Source organism: Arvicanthis niloticus, chromosome 4 (assembly GCF_011762505.2).
Source record: "Arvicanthis niloticus isolate mArvNil1 chromosome 4, mArvNil1.pat.X, whole genome shotgun sequence".
Lineage (NCBI taxonomy): Eukaryota > Metazoa > Chordata > Mammalia > Rodentia > Muridae > Arvicanthis > Arvicanthis niloticus.
Genome location: NC_047661.1, coordinates 34962169 through 34978756, shown reverse-complemented (window position 1 = coordinate 34978756; position 16588 = coordinate 34962169). Strand labels below are relative to the sequence as shown.

At 37.6% G+C, this 16588-nt stretch overlaps 1 protein-coding gene across 1 annotated transcript in view; it reads right to left on the bottom strand.

Annotated features, from left to right (window-relative positions):
- Naa15 (N-alpha-acetyltransferase 15, NatA auxiliary subunit) overlaps window positions 1–16588 on the bottom strand; it is a 66190-nt gene that overhangs the window by 45939 nt on the left and 3663 nt on the right. Inside the window, exon 2 of the mRNA XM_034499872.2 lies at window positions 736–820. Coding sequence (XP_034355763.1) covers window positions 736–820 — 85 coding nt within the window. The remainder of the gene's footprint in view (window positions 1–735; window positions 821–16588) is intronic.

Below are 16588 nucleotides of genomic sequence, written 5' to 3'. Positions count from 1 at the left end.
GTTTTCAAAAAGGAGATCAACGTAGGTATTTTTAGCATCACTGCTTCCACTCACAAACTGCAGCGTATGTAAACTCTCAAGGGTGGCCAAACACACACCACATGCAGTAAGGGAATGGTGAAAACTTGCTAGGGAACTGTAATCCTCCCTCCTCAATACATGTCAGTTCACCACCGTGAGTCATTTCCCAATCTGTACAAATCAGACCCACAAAAAGCTATTTTCCTCTTATTTCTGTACAAGTTTAGTCACATACTCACCAACTGTTCTACAAATATCTAATCACCCATCTTATTTAGACAGAAGCTATGCATCTGGCTGTTATGAACACAAACATCGTAAACACGGCTCAGTTGTGATGAGCTAATTAAGATACAATAAAAATAAGGGAGACTAAATGGTCACTTTCTGGGCAAGCTTATGGTAAAGAATAAAGTTCTTCCAGCACAAAGTTCTAAAGTGAAATTTTCTTATTAACACTTTAACTTAAACAATCATCAGATCTGAGTGAGTTCTTCTGCCTTTCCAGAAGAGCTAATATAGAAAAAAAGAAACTAAAACTTAAATTGAATATGCTATCATTTTCTTGGTATTCAACTAAAAATTCATTATGAAATTTTATCTCCCCACAGATTTTAAAGGTTCACTCTGGAAAATAATAGCAGAGTAAACTAAGAGAAGCCAGATGCAGCTCCATGAAAGCCTTGTGCTTAGATGTATAGTGTTCGTTCTTACCTCCATGCTCTGCAAATTTGGGATTGGAAAGGATTTGTTTACAGAACTTCAATCCATTTCTATACTGTTTATGTTCATAACATCTCTGTCAAAACAAGAAAGTATGTCAGTTTACCAATAAATGCAGAAACATCCCAAGTACACTACTAAATTTTTTGCTACTAAGCAATGTTACTTTCAGACTTTAATAAGTCCCACTAAATGGTTACCAAATAAGGGTGAGGATGTAGTCGAGTGGTGGCAGAGCACTTGCCTAACAACCAAAGTTCTAGGTTCTATCTTCAGCAACAAAAATTTAAAGTAGAACAAGGTATAAGGTACAGATTTGAAAAATCAAAAACCTAGTAACGGAGTAATAGGAAAAGTGAAAATATAATTTAGAAAATACAGACCAGGTGTGGTGATGCACACCTGTGTCTTAATCCCAGCACTTAGTAGGCAGAAGCAGGTAGGTCTGTGAGTTTGGGGTGAACATGGTCTGCATAGTGAGATCCTTCCTTAAAAAAACCAAACAAACAAATAAAAAGATGAAAAGGAAACAGGAATTATGGTTTAAAATTACACTTTTCTAACCAAGGCAGTCTTTAAGTGTAATAGACCAAGTAAGTACATGCAAAACGACAAGAAAAAAAAAGGAGCCTACATACACCACAGCATACTGGCATGGGGGCAGAAAGAGAAGGGGAGGAAAAAAGTTGGGGACAGGCCGGACCATTGCATATCACAGAGGGGGCCTGGAGGAGAGAAAAATGTAGTTAGGAAAGGTGCAGAAGAGGGGAAAACAAATCACAAGGGAAAGATTTTGATTTCAAGTATATACTGTCAGAAATGAAGAATGAAATCTGCTTGTTTTCTAGTTCTATTTCTTCAAACATCTTTTTCCATCTTTTCACACTCCCCAGTGAGTTCCTCCTCCCCAGCGAGGTTTCTTTTTGGAACAAATAGATGGGTTCTGTCTTGTAACCATGTGATGATAAGAAAATTGAGACCGTTAGCATTCAGAGTATGTACTTATACCTACCAGTGGGTTACTGTTGTAGTATTTGGTATTTTCCTAATCTTCATCTGCTTAATGGTTTTTAGCTGTACTTTATTTATTATTCTTGTGTTCTCCAGGATATGTTTATCTTTCTCTTCAATGTTTAGGATTCCTTTAAATATTTTCTGAGGTGCCACTAAAAGTGGTCATAAATTCCCTTTGTTTGTTTCAGTTATGCAAAGTGTCACTTTGTCCTTCAATCATGGAAGGAAGACTCTGTTGGATATACTAATCTAGCTAAGTGGTTATTATCTTTCAGACTTTTGAGATATACTTGTTTGTGTCCTCTAGATTTTCAGAGTTTCTGTTACTCTGATGGATTTGTCTTTATATATGCCTTGAAGCCTGTCTTTTGCAGTTTTCACCTTTTTTCTTGTTCTGTATGCTTAGTGTGTTCAGAATGCTTACATTTTACTGTAAGGAGGCTCTTTTCAGGTCTTTTCTGTTTGGGTGTCTCCTACCTAGATGTCCATCTCTTCCCCTGGGTTTTAGAAGTTTCCTACTGTGATCTTATTCCAAGCCTTTAGCTTGCACTTCTCTCCTCTGTGCCCATGGAGCACAGACAGTATCCCACATGTCTACATTCTTTTTGTGCTCTAGTCTATCTATGCCATTGTCTAACTGTTCTGATCCATCTACCTTGTCTTCAAGTCCTCAAATTCTTTTGCTTTGCTTTGTTTTTTGGAGACAGGGTTTCTCGGTGTGGCCTGGCTATTCTGTAAGTCACTACGGAGATGAGGTTGGCCTCAAACTCAGAGATCTGCTCCCTACCTCTGCCTCCCAACCCAAGTACTGGGATTAAAGGTGTGCACCACACCCTCAAGCCCTCATATTCTTAACCCACTTACTCTATTAGTGAGGCTTTCCACATTTTTTTTACTCAATTTACTTTTTCACTTCCAAACTTCCAATATTTTCAGTATTCCTCTGTTAAATTTCCCTTTCATATTATGTTGGTGTTATTTTATTCATCTCTCTGTTTCTGTTCTCTGAGCTCCTTCAGAAATGTATTCCTGTATTCTCTGACTTCACTGATTAATCTTATCATTGTTCTTTTGAATCATTTAGGATTCCATCTTATTCTCATCGAGTATACTATTATAAAATTAGCAACTGTGAAGACTGGTGCTCTCCAATTTCCATGTTTCATATGTCTCTGAAGTCAGATTTGAGGTTAGCTGAATTTTTTACTTAATTACATTGTTGTTTCAGTCCAAGTATTTGCTATATTCAAAAGGTTTACAGTAAGGCACAGTTTCTTCCTACTAGACTGGAGGTGTAGCTCACAACTAAGCCCTCAGCTCAGTCAATGCACTAGGCTTGATCTCTAGCGTCATTCTGAGAATACAATACTATTTTCTGACACAACCATAAACAAAAGGCAGTTTACTATGAAAATACAGTAAAAATAAAAGTTTATCCCTTCAAATCCAATAATTTGGAAAGGAGGTTACAAGCAAAAGACAGGATAGTGTACACTAAGGTACTCATTAACTAAAGGTAAAAATGAAGAAAGATACAAGCAGATTAAGATTGATGATTAATATTAGAGCAACAGATTAAAAATAAAATACCAGCCTAGTGGTGGTGGTACACACCTTTAATCCTAGCTTTCAGGAGGCAGAGGCAAGTAGACCTCTGTGAGTTGAGGCCAGCCTGGTCTACAGAGTGAGTTACAGGACAACTAGGGCTACAGGGAGAAACCCTGTCTCCAAATTTAAAAAAAGAAGAGGAGGAAGGAAAGGAGGAAGAGAGACAAACAAAATAGGAATATTAGAAAGAGAAAAGGTGAGACTAAAGATATGGCTCAGTGGTTAAAAAATACTTGTTCTTGCAGAAGTTCAATTTCCAGCACCCACACAATGGCTCATAACCATCTCTAATTCCTGTTCCAAGGGATTCAACACCCTCTTCTGACCCTAGCAAGCACTAGACACACGTGGTGCAAACATATGTGCAGGTAAAACACATATATAACATTTTTTTAATCTAAAAAAAAAAAAAAAAAAAAAAAAAAAAAAAAAAAAAAAAAAAAAAAAAAAAAACGCAGAGATAGTAAGGAGGAAAGGAGATGATAGGGAAGCTCCAGCTACAGAAAGAATAAAAAGAGAAAGGCTGGGGAAATGGTTCCGTGGTTAAGAGCTCATACTGATCTTGCATAGAACTTGAGTTAGGCTCCCAACATCTATACTGGGTGGCCCACAAGCACCTGTAAATACAGTCCCAAGGAGAGCCAATATCTGGCTTCCACAGGCACCTCACTCACACTATACACACACAATTAATTAAAAAATAAAATAAAATAAAATAAAATAAAATAAAATAAAATGGAAACAAATAGCTCTAGTACTTGGGAGGCAGAAGCAGCTGGGTTTCTGTGAGTTTGAGCCAGTATGCATAGCATGAATTACACATAGTGAAGTCCATTCCAGCCAAGGGATATATAGTGAGGCCTTGTCTAAAAAACACCGAACAAAACAAAAACCTTAAACAAACAAGTCAAAAAGGGGATGGGAGGGAAAGGAAGGAAGGGAAGAGGAAGGAAGGGGGAGAAGGGGAAAGTAAAGGAAGTATAACCAAACAACCTTAACTGATCTCAGTGCTCAGCAGGGAGACTTTTATTCCCAGTTCCAGAATAATCTGTGTTTTGGGCAAGACAAAGCCAGTCCATTAAACTGAAGCTAAATATTAAATAAAGGATGTCTGGCACACATTGTCCAAGGTCAAGCCAGCCAACACTACAGCATGGAGATGAAGAGATTTATCAAGCCAAACGATCTAATTGAGGAACAGCAGCTGAACACCACTGGGAGGCTCATGATAGACTATGTTGCTGTGCACAGGATCAACAGTAAGTGGACTCAGCCAGTTATAAAAAAGACTGATAGCCACAGGAAGTAGTTAGGAAGGGGATGGAGGAGTTGGGGGCTTGGATACAATATAAATACACTGTATTAATATACGAAATTATCAAAGAACTTTTTTAAAGAAGGAAAAAAAGAATGAAGTAGCGTTACAATCTATGTTGTCTTTGCTGAGTCTGGTAACTGCGTCATCTTCCATGCAGCAGCTGCTCAGTTAGACTGTCCTGCCTCTAAGCTGTCTCTGGGGACAATTGGGTGTGGTGTGCTGGGGGGGGGGGGGGTCACTACAAAAGTATACCTCTATACAGTCACTTGTATGCCTGGTGCCCACAGAGGCCAGAAGAGGATGATGGATTTCTCTAGAACTGGATTTTAAAATGGTTATAAGCTACCATGTGAGTGCTGAGACTCAAACCTGGGTCTTCTGGAAGAACAGCAGAACCATCTGAACTTAACTGCTGAACCATCTCTTGAGCGCCTTATCATATATTTTACAAATTGAAAAAGTAACCTGCTGCCAGGCAGTGGTGGCGCACGCCTTTAGTCCCAGCACTTGGAGGCAGAGGCAGGTGGATTTCTGAGTTCGAGGCCAGCCTGGTCTACAGAGTGAGTTTCAGGACAACCAAGGCTACACAGAGAAACCCTGTCTCAAAAAAAAAAAAAAAAAAAGAAAGAAAGAAAGAAAGAAAGAAAGAAAAAAAGGAAAAAAGGAAAAAAAAAAAAGAAAAAGTAACCTGATATACTTAGTTTTCCACAACAAATCACTAAATTAAATTTTAAAAATGAGTTTACAATTCCTTACCCAGAAACCACTTTGTTTCAGGAATTCTTGCAACTTCAAAATTGGGAATAAGGATTTCCTTAGTATGAAATGAATGTTATATGTTCTATTTATCCTGTTTTCTATGTTAGTTCAAAATTAAAAATTACATTATAGATCTCATCTGATTAAAATTTTAAATATTAATACTATGCTATAGAAAAAAATGGAACAAAATAAGGTAATAAAATAGAATGAACTATTCTAATAGATAATAAAATCTCATCTCTGGCACTCATATACTCTAAAAGACATCTGCTTTGAAATATGTAGGAATAACTGCCATCAACTCAAACACATGCCAAGTATAAAAGAATACAGCAAATATGAAAATATCTGTTAGCAGCTGTTAGACAAAAGCAGCCCAGGACTGTTGTCTCAGAAATGAGGTAAATCTCTGCTTCTGCCTGAAGCATTTTTCAGACTGCAGATTAGACATGGAGAAACAGTTTAGTAGTTTCACAATCTGAGCAGCTATAGAATAAGAAAGTGCTGAAACAGCTAGAATCTTTCCAGAAAGGATCACAGAGAAGTTGACAGATACAAGCTTTAGAAATGTCCACGGGAATCTTTCATAAAAGATTAAATTGGGGAAGGCCCACACCAGGCTGAAGCCAGAACAGCTACAGAGCAGCACAAGCCTAACAACTACAGGTACTCAGGCACCAAACACGCAGGAAACAAATCTTCATTAACACTCGTGGATTTAGCAGAGATCCAGACTACCCACTCCCTGGGAAGAAGACTCAGATCTACCTTTATTAAAATTTGAAAATAAATCTTCAGTCAGTCAGATGGTTGGACAGGTGGTTTATACCCACGGTCATGCCTGACAGCCTAAGTTGGACCAGTATGATGGAAGGAAAAAACTTACTCCCAAAAGTTATTATGTAAACCCACACAGATGGACATATGCACTCACTAAATAGATAAATGTAATTTTAAAAAATTAAAAAACAGCCAAGCATTGGTAGTGCACACCTTTAATGCCAGGACTCAGAAGTCAGAGGCAGGCAGACCTGAGTTCAAATCCAGTCTGGTCTATAGAGTGAGTTCCAAAACAGTCAAGGTTACACAGGGAAACCCTGCCTCCAAAGAATGAAAGAATGAATGCACCATTTACATTATAGTATTTATGTATCTGTTAATTATTTTACATATATAAAAATGTGCTAACTTTTTAAAAGATTTTATTTTCATGTGTGTAGTCTTGTATGATTGTTATATGGTTCCTTAGAGTTACAGGTAGTTTGTTAGCTACCTGTAGTGAGTGCCTGGGTGTGAATTCAGATCTCCTGACAGAGCAATAAGCATCTTAACCACCAAACTATCTCTATCTCTCTAGCCAGACATGCTTTCCTTTTTATTAAGTCTCACTTTGCTGTTTTGTTGGGGACTTGATTTTTGAGATAGGGTCTTTCTATGTGGCCCAGGTTAATCTAAACTTCCAGAGTGGATCACTGAGATTATACACATATACCACCTTGCTTATCTTTGTGATGCTGTGCTCAGCCTAGGCCCATTGGCCCCATATGCTATACATTTAGTTTTTATTACAACCTTTGCACAATGCAGTGTTTTTTAGGAATTTGTATGCCCTTATACAGATAGAATTCTTTATATACAAAGCAATCAGAAAGATACTTTTAACAATATAATTTTAAGTACTACCTATCTTATGACTTTTTAATAATTTATTTGTAATGTGTGTGTGTGTGTGTGTGTGTGTGTGTGTGTGTGTGTGTGTTTCCCCTGCATTTATGTCTGTGTATGTCAAATTCCCTGGATCAGGAGTTACAGACAGTTATGAGCTGCCATGTGGGTACTGGAAATTACAACCCATGTCCTCTGAAAGAGCAGCCACAACACCATTTCTCCAACCCCATTACAATATTTTAAAGGAATAATATTAAAAGGTATAGATCCATCAACATATAAAAAGAAAAACAAATTAAAAAAAAAAACTATCATTCTGGCTCAAAACAGATTTTCAACAAATATTAGTTTGCAAAAACTCATTTGATCCAGTCCTTAAACACTGATTCTCGTTTTTTTGTTTTGTTTTGTTTTTTTGTTTTTTTGTTTTTTCAAGACAGGGAAACACTGATTCTCAAAGTATCATTTTACGTAGACCCTATTATCACAGAGAAGAAAATAAAAGATGCTATTTATTTGCTTGGTACAGCAGCATGTCTAGAAGTAGAAAATTCATCCTAATAGTATGCTCCCCTACTCCTAGCTCTCTTTATGAAAGCAAGCTTTCATTACCCCTTTATCTAAACAAGATAAAACCTCAAAAATCAAAACAAAAACACTCTTACAGTTTCCTTGGAAAATTTAATAGATATCCCAAATTACTAACAAAAGATAATCACAGTATAGGATATGAGGGTTTGGCGGTGTCCTTAGACATGATGGCATACACCCGTAACTGCAGCACTCGGAAAGATGAAATAGGACTGCTGCAAATCTGATGCCAACCTGAGCTAAATAAATGGTGAGTTCCAGACCAGCATGAGCTACAGAAGATTGTCTCAAAAACCAAACTAAGAGAAGCGAAGACCACTGGCTTCTCTTGCAAAAGACCAAGTTTTTCAATTCTCAGCATCTACATGATAGCTTATAACAAACTGTAGCTCCAGATCTAGGGAATCCAATGCCCTCTTCTGGTTTCTATGAGCACTAAGCATGCACATAATACACACACATATATATTCGGGTAAAACACTCATATACATAAAATTAAAAAAAAAAAAAAAAAAAAAAACCTAGGCAATGGTGGTACACATCTTTAACCCCAGCACTTGGGAGGCAAAAGCAGGTCAATCTCTGGATCAAGGCCAGCCTGGTCTACAAAGTGAGTTCCAGGACAGCCAGGGCTACACTTTGTCTCAAAAAAAAAAAAAAAAAATTAATAATAATATCAAAATTTAAAATAAACACCAGCTGCATCATTTATTTCTGCACAATTTTGGTTGCAGTACTTTAAAATAGGGTTGGACAAAGAGTGAGCAGGTGCTAGACCTAGGCCTCCTGCACATAGGTAGATGTGCAGCTTGTTTTTCAGGTGGATCCCTGCCCCTCAACCCCCAACAACTGGAGCAGGGGCTGTCCCTGAACCTGCTTGTGGTTCCCATTCCCCTAACTAGCCAGCTTATATGGCCTCAGCTGGAGAGGATACACCTAGTCCTGCAGTGACTTGACATATGTGTTTTTGGGGGGTGGGGGGGGGTTGTTATATCCAGAGGCTTCACCCTTCTCAGAGAAGGAGAGAGGAATTGGGAGAGGATCTGCAGGAAGGTGTACTGGGAGGAGGAGGGTAGCTGAGATTGGAATGTAAAGTGAACAAATAAATTTAAAAGAAAAAAATAGAAGGAAATATGGTTGAAAGGGGCTGGGCATGATGACACATGCCTTTAATCACAGCACTCAAAAGGCAGAGGCAGGCAGATTTTCTGTGAGGTTGGGGCCAAACTGGTCTACATGAGACCTTAAAGTTAAGAAATTATTGTAAAAGAAATAAGCAATATAATTCGTATCTTAACAAGAAGGAAAAAGCAACTATACACAACAAATTAAACTAGGTTTTGTGCTTCTGGTTTGGTGTTTTGTTTCTGTTTTGGCAGAGGATGGGGAAGTGGTACAGGAGACTAACAATGGAAATGTGAAATAAATTCTCTAACACTGAGTTACATCCCTAAGCATTGGGTTTTGAGACAGGATCTTACAAAGTATCTTAGAATGACTTTGAGCTATCCCAGGGTGATGACCTGCAACTCTATTCTTCCTCTGCTTCCCAGAATGCCATGAGTGTCACTATGGCTTGAACTTTTCCCCGCCTTTTTAAAGTCTCAATTTTAATACAAGTTTATATGACAAGCAAAGCATGCTTAGAGTTTAGATATCTAAGTGTACACTTGCTATTCCAGAGAAATCCCTAAAAGCCAAGATCACAACCACTGAATAAAGTTCCTTCCACATTCTACTATGCACATTGAGAACTATCATTCTCAAATCCTCTGGCACTTACCAACAGCAGAACTACAAAATGACATTATTTGAAGAACAAACTTTACTAATAGTTTTCTCTCATCAACATGAGACTGTCTGAGCCAGGTGGTGGATACCTTTAATCCCAGTATTTGGGAAGCAGAAGCAGGCCATATTTCTGTGAGTTTGAGGCCAGCCTGGTCTACAGCAAGTTCCAAGACAGCCAGGGCTATATAGGGTACAGCATCTCAAAAAGCCCCAAAATTAAAAAAACTGAAAACAAAAACTCCACCCTACCATATTTGCATATTTATATTCATGGTTATATTATAGTAGCCCCACTCTAGGTGTATAAAAATCACTTGTAGACCTTTATAAACATATAAGAGGTCTTACCCTTTAAATCAGTTCAACCTTCCTAATGCTGCAACCCTTTAGTACCCCAACCATAAAATTATTTTCATTGCTACTTCATAACTGTAATTTTGCTACTGTTATGAATGGTAACATAAACATTTAGAAGACTCCACCTAAACACAGGCCCAAAAAGAAATGTTAGGTGCAGTTTCCTGGAAGAGAAATTTCCTAATACACAATTCTTTGCATATGCTCTCTCATGGAATCTTTATGTCCAAACAACTAAAACACAATGCAAAAATACGTATTTGAAACAATCCTCTATCATTCTCAGAAGTGGAAATAGTCAAGGCAGTAAGATAGCACACTAAAAAGAATAACCCATCCAGTGAGTTCACCTATCAGTAGCACTCCAGTCCTTCCAGTCCTGCTCCTCTCTGGAAAACTCTACTCAGTGTTTCACAATGGCTGGGATAGCAGTTCTATTATCAAATACTGCATCTATGTGAGCCCCACAAATGACCCTAGACTATATGGCTTTGCAATGCCTACAGAATGAAATGTTAAGTTTAGTTCCTATAAAGCTTTTGTCTCCTTTTTAAGAATACAGCATATCTATTAAGGTGGTATACACCTTTAGCCAGCACTAAGGCAGGGGCAAGAGGAGTTCCAGGACAACCAGAGCTACACAGAGAAACCTATCTGAGAAAAAAAGAAAGATAGAAAAAGAAAACAGAAACAAACAAACAAAAAACAAAACAAAACCTGGCAGTGGTGGCACATGCCTTTAATCCCAGTACTTGGGAGGCAGAGGCAGAGCATGGTCTACAGAGTGAGTTCCAGGACAGCCAGGGCTACACAGAGAAACTGTCTCGAAAAACCAGAAAATAAAAACAACAACAACAACAAAAAAACAAAACAAAACAAAACAAAACAAAAAAAGAACTTGTAGCTGTTATTTTTTAATTTTCTATCCTCCTCATATAATCAACCAAATGTTTCTATGTGTTAACCTGTCTTGTCTTTAACTGCTTTAAATTTTTATTTTATTTCCTGTGTATGAGTGCTTTGCCTCATACAAAACATGTATGTATTTATGTACACTTCATTGAGTGTCTGGTACCCCTGGAGATCAAAAGATACCAATTAAGGATGCTCATGAGCTACCATGTAGATGCTGGGAGCTGAATCCAGGTCCCCTGCGAGTGCTCTTAACTGATGAAAAAAAGATCACTTTTTAAAAATTCATTCAAACAATATAGCATTTTAAAATATATGTACACTTTGTCAATTTAAGTGAAAATATAACAAATTTGTTCTTTCATACCACATCTCATTCCAAAAAAAAATTTAGAGCAAAAATTTTAAAACAAATAATGACAAAATTTTTTATTCTCACTCAATTTTTTATACTTTTAAAAATGAATTTTTATATTAGAATATGATTTACATTATACCAAAACTGCATTTAGTATTCTGTTTCTTTTGTTTGTTTTTGTTGGTAGTGATGACTTTGTGGAAACAAGTTCTCAATACCTAGGCTTGGCTGGCCTGGAGCCCACTATGTAGACAAGGCTGGCCTCCAATTCAGAGATATACCTGCCTCTGCCTCCTGTGTGCTAGACTAAGAGCCTGTCCAATTTTTGTTTTACTCCTTGAGACAGGTCTCATTATGTTACTGAATTCACTCTGTAGCAAGCAGTCCTTCAACTTGCTAGCCTCCTGCCTCAGCTTTGCTAGTGCTAGAATGTGGCTAAGGTTATAAGCCCGCACTACCAGGCCCAGATACTGATTTCACATATTTACAGAAAAGAGAGATACTGCAATACATATACAACATAAAATGTCCAAATCAGGTTACCTAGTAGTACATCCATCAATTCAAATAGCTATGTGTTGGAAACATTCAAAAATCCCCTCTGCTAGATGTGTTGCTAGATATTTGCTAGATAATTAACTGTTGCCAACCAGAGCTGAATTACTGTTCTACAGAACACTGGAAGTTATTTCTCCAACTGTCCCTTGACTCAATGACCATCTCCTCTCTTTCCTCCCCAGAACTCTGTTGTACTCTTTTTTTCTTACTCTGTAGACAGGGTCTCACTAGATAGCTCAGCTGTCCTAGATTTTATAATCATCCATCCTGTTTTCCTAGTGTTCCATTAGGCCTGGGTCAAGCCAGTATATATAGTCTTAAGGAGAAAAGAATCACTAGCCCAGCACTTTATCACTAAGCTACACTCTCAGCCTAAAGTTAATGTATAGAAGGTGACCTTACAGTAGATACACTTTTATTTCTATTTTTTATAGCTTAATCCACAAGGGTTTTTTTTTTTACATTTTTTTACATGTATTTATTTTGTGTGTGTTGCACACAACCACAGCACACATGTGAGAGTCAAAGGACAAGTTATTGGAGTCTATTCTCTCCTTTCACCATGTGTGCTCTGGGAATCAAACTCTGATCATCAAATCTGGCACCTTTACCTACTACTAAATCATCTCACTAGCCTAACCCACTCCATCTTAAACTGGTCCCAACCCTTTAAGACACTAACTTAAGTATCATTAGCTATAACTGACCCTTGAGAGTTGGAAAATAATTTAAAATGTAGGAACAATAAAATGTCTTGGGGCTGGAGAGATAGATAGCTCAGCAGTTAAGAGCACTTACTTGTAGCTCTTACAAAAGACCTGCCTGGGTTAAATTCTCAGAACCTATAAGGTGGCTAACAACCATCAATAATCCCAGTTCCAGGGAATCGAACAGGCACACACTTGGTGCATATACATGCATGCTAGCAAAACATTAACACAAATAGAATAAAAAATGTTTCTGAATGTGTAAGAAGCAAAAAGTAATTCATAATCAAACATGTAATCCAAGGTATTTCTGGCCAAGTTCACTTACATCACTTCTACAGCTCACTGCAGCAACCTTGGTCCCAAACACATAACGTGTGCCCATTGTGCTGAATGCACCATCAAGCCGCATAATACCAACTAACACTGCACTAACTGCAATAACTGGAGCACTCGATCTAAGATTCAAGACCAGTTACACACTACGACTCACAGGCATTTTTACAGTACATACAGTTTTCTGCTCATAACTTGAAAACAAAGACTGTATTTCTGAGCATATTGTATCAAATTATAAATTACTATACTTTAGATTATACTTTTAGAAATGTTGATCTGTAAAACTATTGAGTTGCTGGCTTGAGTTTTACCTTTTGTAAAAATCATTTGATGATTTTTGGTTTGCGCTTAGGACAACTATGAAAAACACTAACAGTAATCGAGATTCTGCAACAAATATTCAGTCGAGACTGAATTCTTCATGTAAAACTAAGTAAGCCCATACAACTCACTGGTGTATGTCTAATTTCATTTCCTATTGCTGTAATAAAATAAGACAGCTGCAACTTTGGAGAAAGGGTTTATTTAGCTCACACTTCCAGGTTAGAGTGCATTACTGTAGGAAGTCTTTGCAACAGAAACTTCAGAGCTGTCTTAGAAAGGGTTTCTACTGCTGTGATAAAATACCATGACGAGAAGCAACCTGGGGAGAAAAGGGTTTCATCTTCCTTCCCTGAATGATGTCCTCTGGCTCCATATGAGGGCTGTGATATGTACCCCAAACACACAAAATAAATAAATGTAAAACAAATTTTAGCTAAATTTCTTAAATTATTTTAATGAAACTCATTACCTTGCATAACTAATATATGCTAATTCAATAAGTTTTGTAATGAAATAAATGTCTTTATGATCAGTTAGTATCTGATCTGAATATCTATTTTATGTCTTCCATACAGAGTTGTATAAAATTTTCCCAGGCAAAAGGAGGTCACAAGTGGAAAAATTTTAAACAGCCCTTGTTTACATGCATGTAGTACAGGCAGAAGTGTATTAAAACTAGTTTCAAAAAGAAAGAAACCACTTTCAAAGTAACTATACTCAGCTACAAAACTGGAATGTCACACTAAAACTTAAATAAGTAGCTAAGACTGGCATGTATGTCTGATCTCCAGCCTGGGGGGATGTAAGATAAAAACGGCAGAGAACCTTTCCTATGTATATGGAAATCTACTTGTTAATAATTCCTAATATGAATTCCACCTGTCACTAAAACTAATTATCATTAATTATAAAGACACTTTTTTTCTTTTTCTCTCTCTTCCCTCACATCTCTCCCCCCAATAGTAAATACTAGGTAAGTATAATTTAATTGCCCTGAAAAAGTAAAGTCTGGGTCCTCACTCCTAGCTCTAGCTGCGAACCGTACTGTAACCTCAGTCTGTTTACTTAATAAAAATATCTGCATGACACCAGCAGGATAGCTCGGTAGGTAAAGATGTCTGCTGCCCAGCCTGATGAACTGAGTTTTATCCCCAGTACCCACGTGGTAGAAGCAAAGAACCAACTACCACAAACTGGCTCTCATCACCACCACACCACTGCAGCATGTGTGTGTGCATGCATGCACAAAATTAAAAAAAAAAAAAAAAAATTAAATTAAAAGTCTGTCTATTGGGGCCAGAGAGATGGGTCAGTGGTTAAGAGCACTGGTTTCTCTTCCAGGAGAGAGCCAGGTTCTATTCCCAGCACCTACACGGTGGCTCACAGCTGTCTATATAACTCCAGGATATGAACCCTTCATACAGACATACATACAGGCAAAACACCAACACACATAAAATAAATAAGTAATAAAAAAAAAAAAAAAAAAAAAAAAGGTCTGCCTTGCAAGGTTTTGAGATTAAGAAAGAACTCACAAAAAGTATCCTGTAAGAGAAAGGCATGGTGGCCCGTACCCACAATCTAGTACTCAGAAAACTGAGGCTACTCTATAAATGATCCAAAGCACAACCTCAGAAATGGAAGCTGTTAAAGAAATCACAAACTACACCAAGCTGTTACCATTCTAATCTTTTTCTAAGAAAGAAATATTTTGTCCTAAATTCATCAAACTACTAAGACTAAAATTCAAAGCATCAATTAATAACAGTAGTTAAGTCCTCCCACCTTGGGTTTTATTTTCTCCTAACTCACATTAGTAGATAAAGAGTGAAAGAGACGGATGCAGCAAGATAACAACCAGCATGCTGATATCTGACTGCAGGCACTAAGGACGGCCCACTTTCCCAAGTGAGCTATAAAATCTGAAAGGCATGAGTTTTGCCCACACCTTTCAAGAACATCTTTCCTACCCTAAACCTAGATCACAAGAAAGTGAGGTAAAGCTGGGTGGTGGCCCACACTTTCCATCCCAGTTTGCCCCTGAGACAGAGGCAAGCAGATCTCTGAATTCAAAGTCAGACCACAGAAAGAGTTCCAGGACAGCCAGGGGCTACACAGAGAAACCATGTCTCAAAAAACTGTGAGGGGGGTAGGAGTGGGGGGTAAAACTCTGGGCAACTCTCAAACTATCTGGATGGACAAATAGCACCAAAGGTATGCTGAAGCCACAGTTTCCTAATGACTTAATCTTCTAACTATATTAAAACAATGTGAAAGTTTAAAAGGAAAGACTAGTAAGCAATCAAGCAAATCTCACACAATACAATATACATGTATTTATAGCATCAAATTTACCTTCTTTTTTAAAAAATTTACCTTCTTTTTCCCTAAATAGACTAGAGACAAGAAATATTTTTGCAGATATTTTTATCAATTTATTACAATGCTTAGTCAGAAAACACAACCCTGTGGAGGAAAGGAGGGACAGATATGAAACAAATGTTATTGTAGGTATCAAACTAAACTAAGCCAGGCAAATGCACTGTAGAAATTACAAAATTTTGCAAAGTGATACTTATACCAGGTTTCCATACTGAGCCACAGGGCTGGAGAAATGACTCAGTGGTTAAGAGCACTTGCTGCTCTTCCAAGGGGACCTGGGTTCGAGTCCCTGCACTCACAGGTTGGTCTGTAACCCTAGTCACAGGAGACCCACTGCAAATATGTGGTACACAAACATATATCCAGACAAAACACTTAGAAACATTTCATCATTCTGAAACTAAGGCTAAACGTTCCTGGGAAGTACAAACTGATCCTCTGTAAGTAAGTTCACTAAGAAAGGACAACAAAAGGAGTACTGCTGTCCCTGACCTACCAACACTTGGTTTTAGCACTGGAGTATGCCCAACTTTTCTTTTACCAGACCAGAAAAAAAGGTGAGGAAAAGCTTAAAAATCAAGTGGTGGCAAACAATTTTCATCCACTCTGGTCTATACAGTGGGCTGCAGGACAATCAAAACTACGTGAGAGACAAAGACTCCCTACCCGTACCCCCGTACCCCTTCTCAAAAAAGAAAAAAGAAAAGAAAAATCAAGAGAGCTAACACTATAAAAACTGTAACAGACACAATTTTGAAACAAAACTATTACTTTGCTTAGTAAAGTTTTCTTCATTCTTAATGTCAGTCAACAATAAAAACAATGTATCTGCTTTTCTTCCATTTAGTGATTTATATATTTTTCTTGTTTATGTCGTATCACAATAAATCCTTTAGTGGGCTGACAAATTGGCTCAGTGAATTAAGGTGCTTGCCCTCTGAAGACCTGAATTTAATCTGAGACCCACAAGGTAGAAAGACAACCAATTCCTGAAACTGTTCTCTAACCTATACATGTATGCCTTGGCAGGAAGGCATCTGCAACATTCACAAACACACGCATGCACGGTTGATAAAATGCTTTAAAATAATAAATCCTTTTGTACTGTGATTTTAGCAATGAAATTAAAGGTTTTTATCCCATCACGACCAAAAA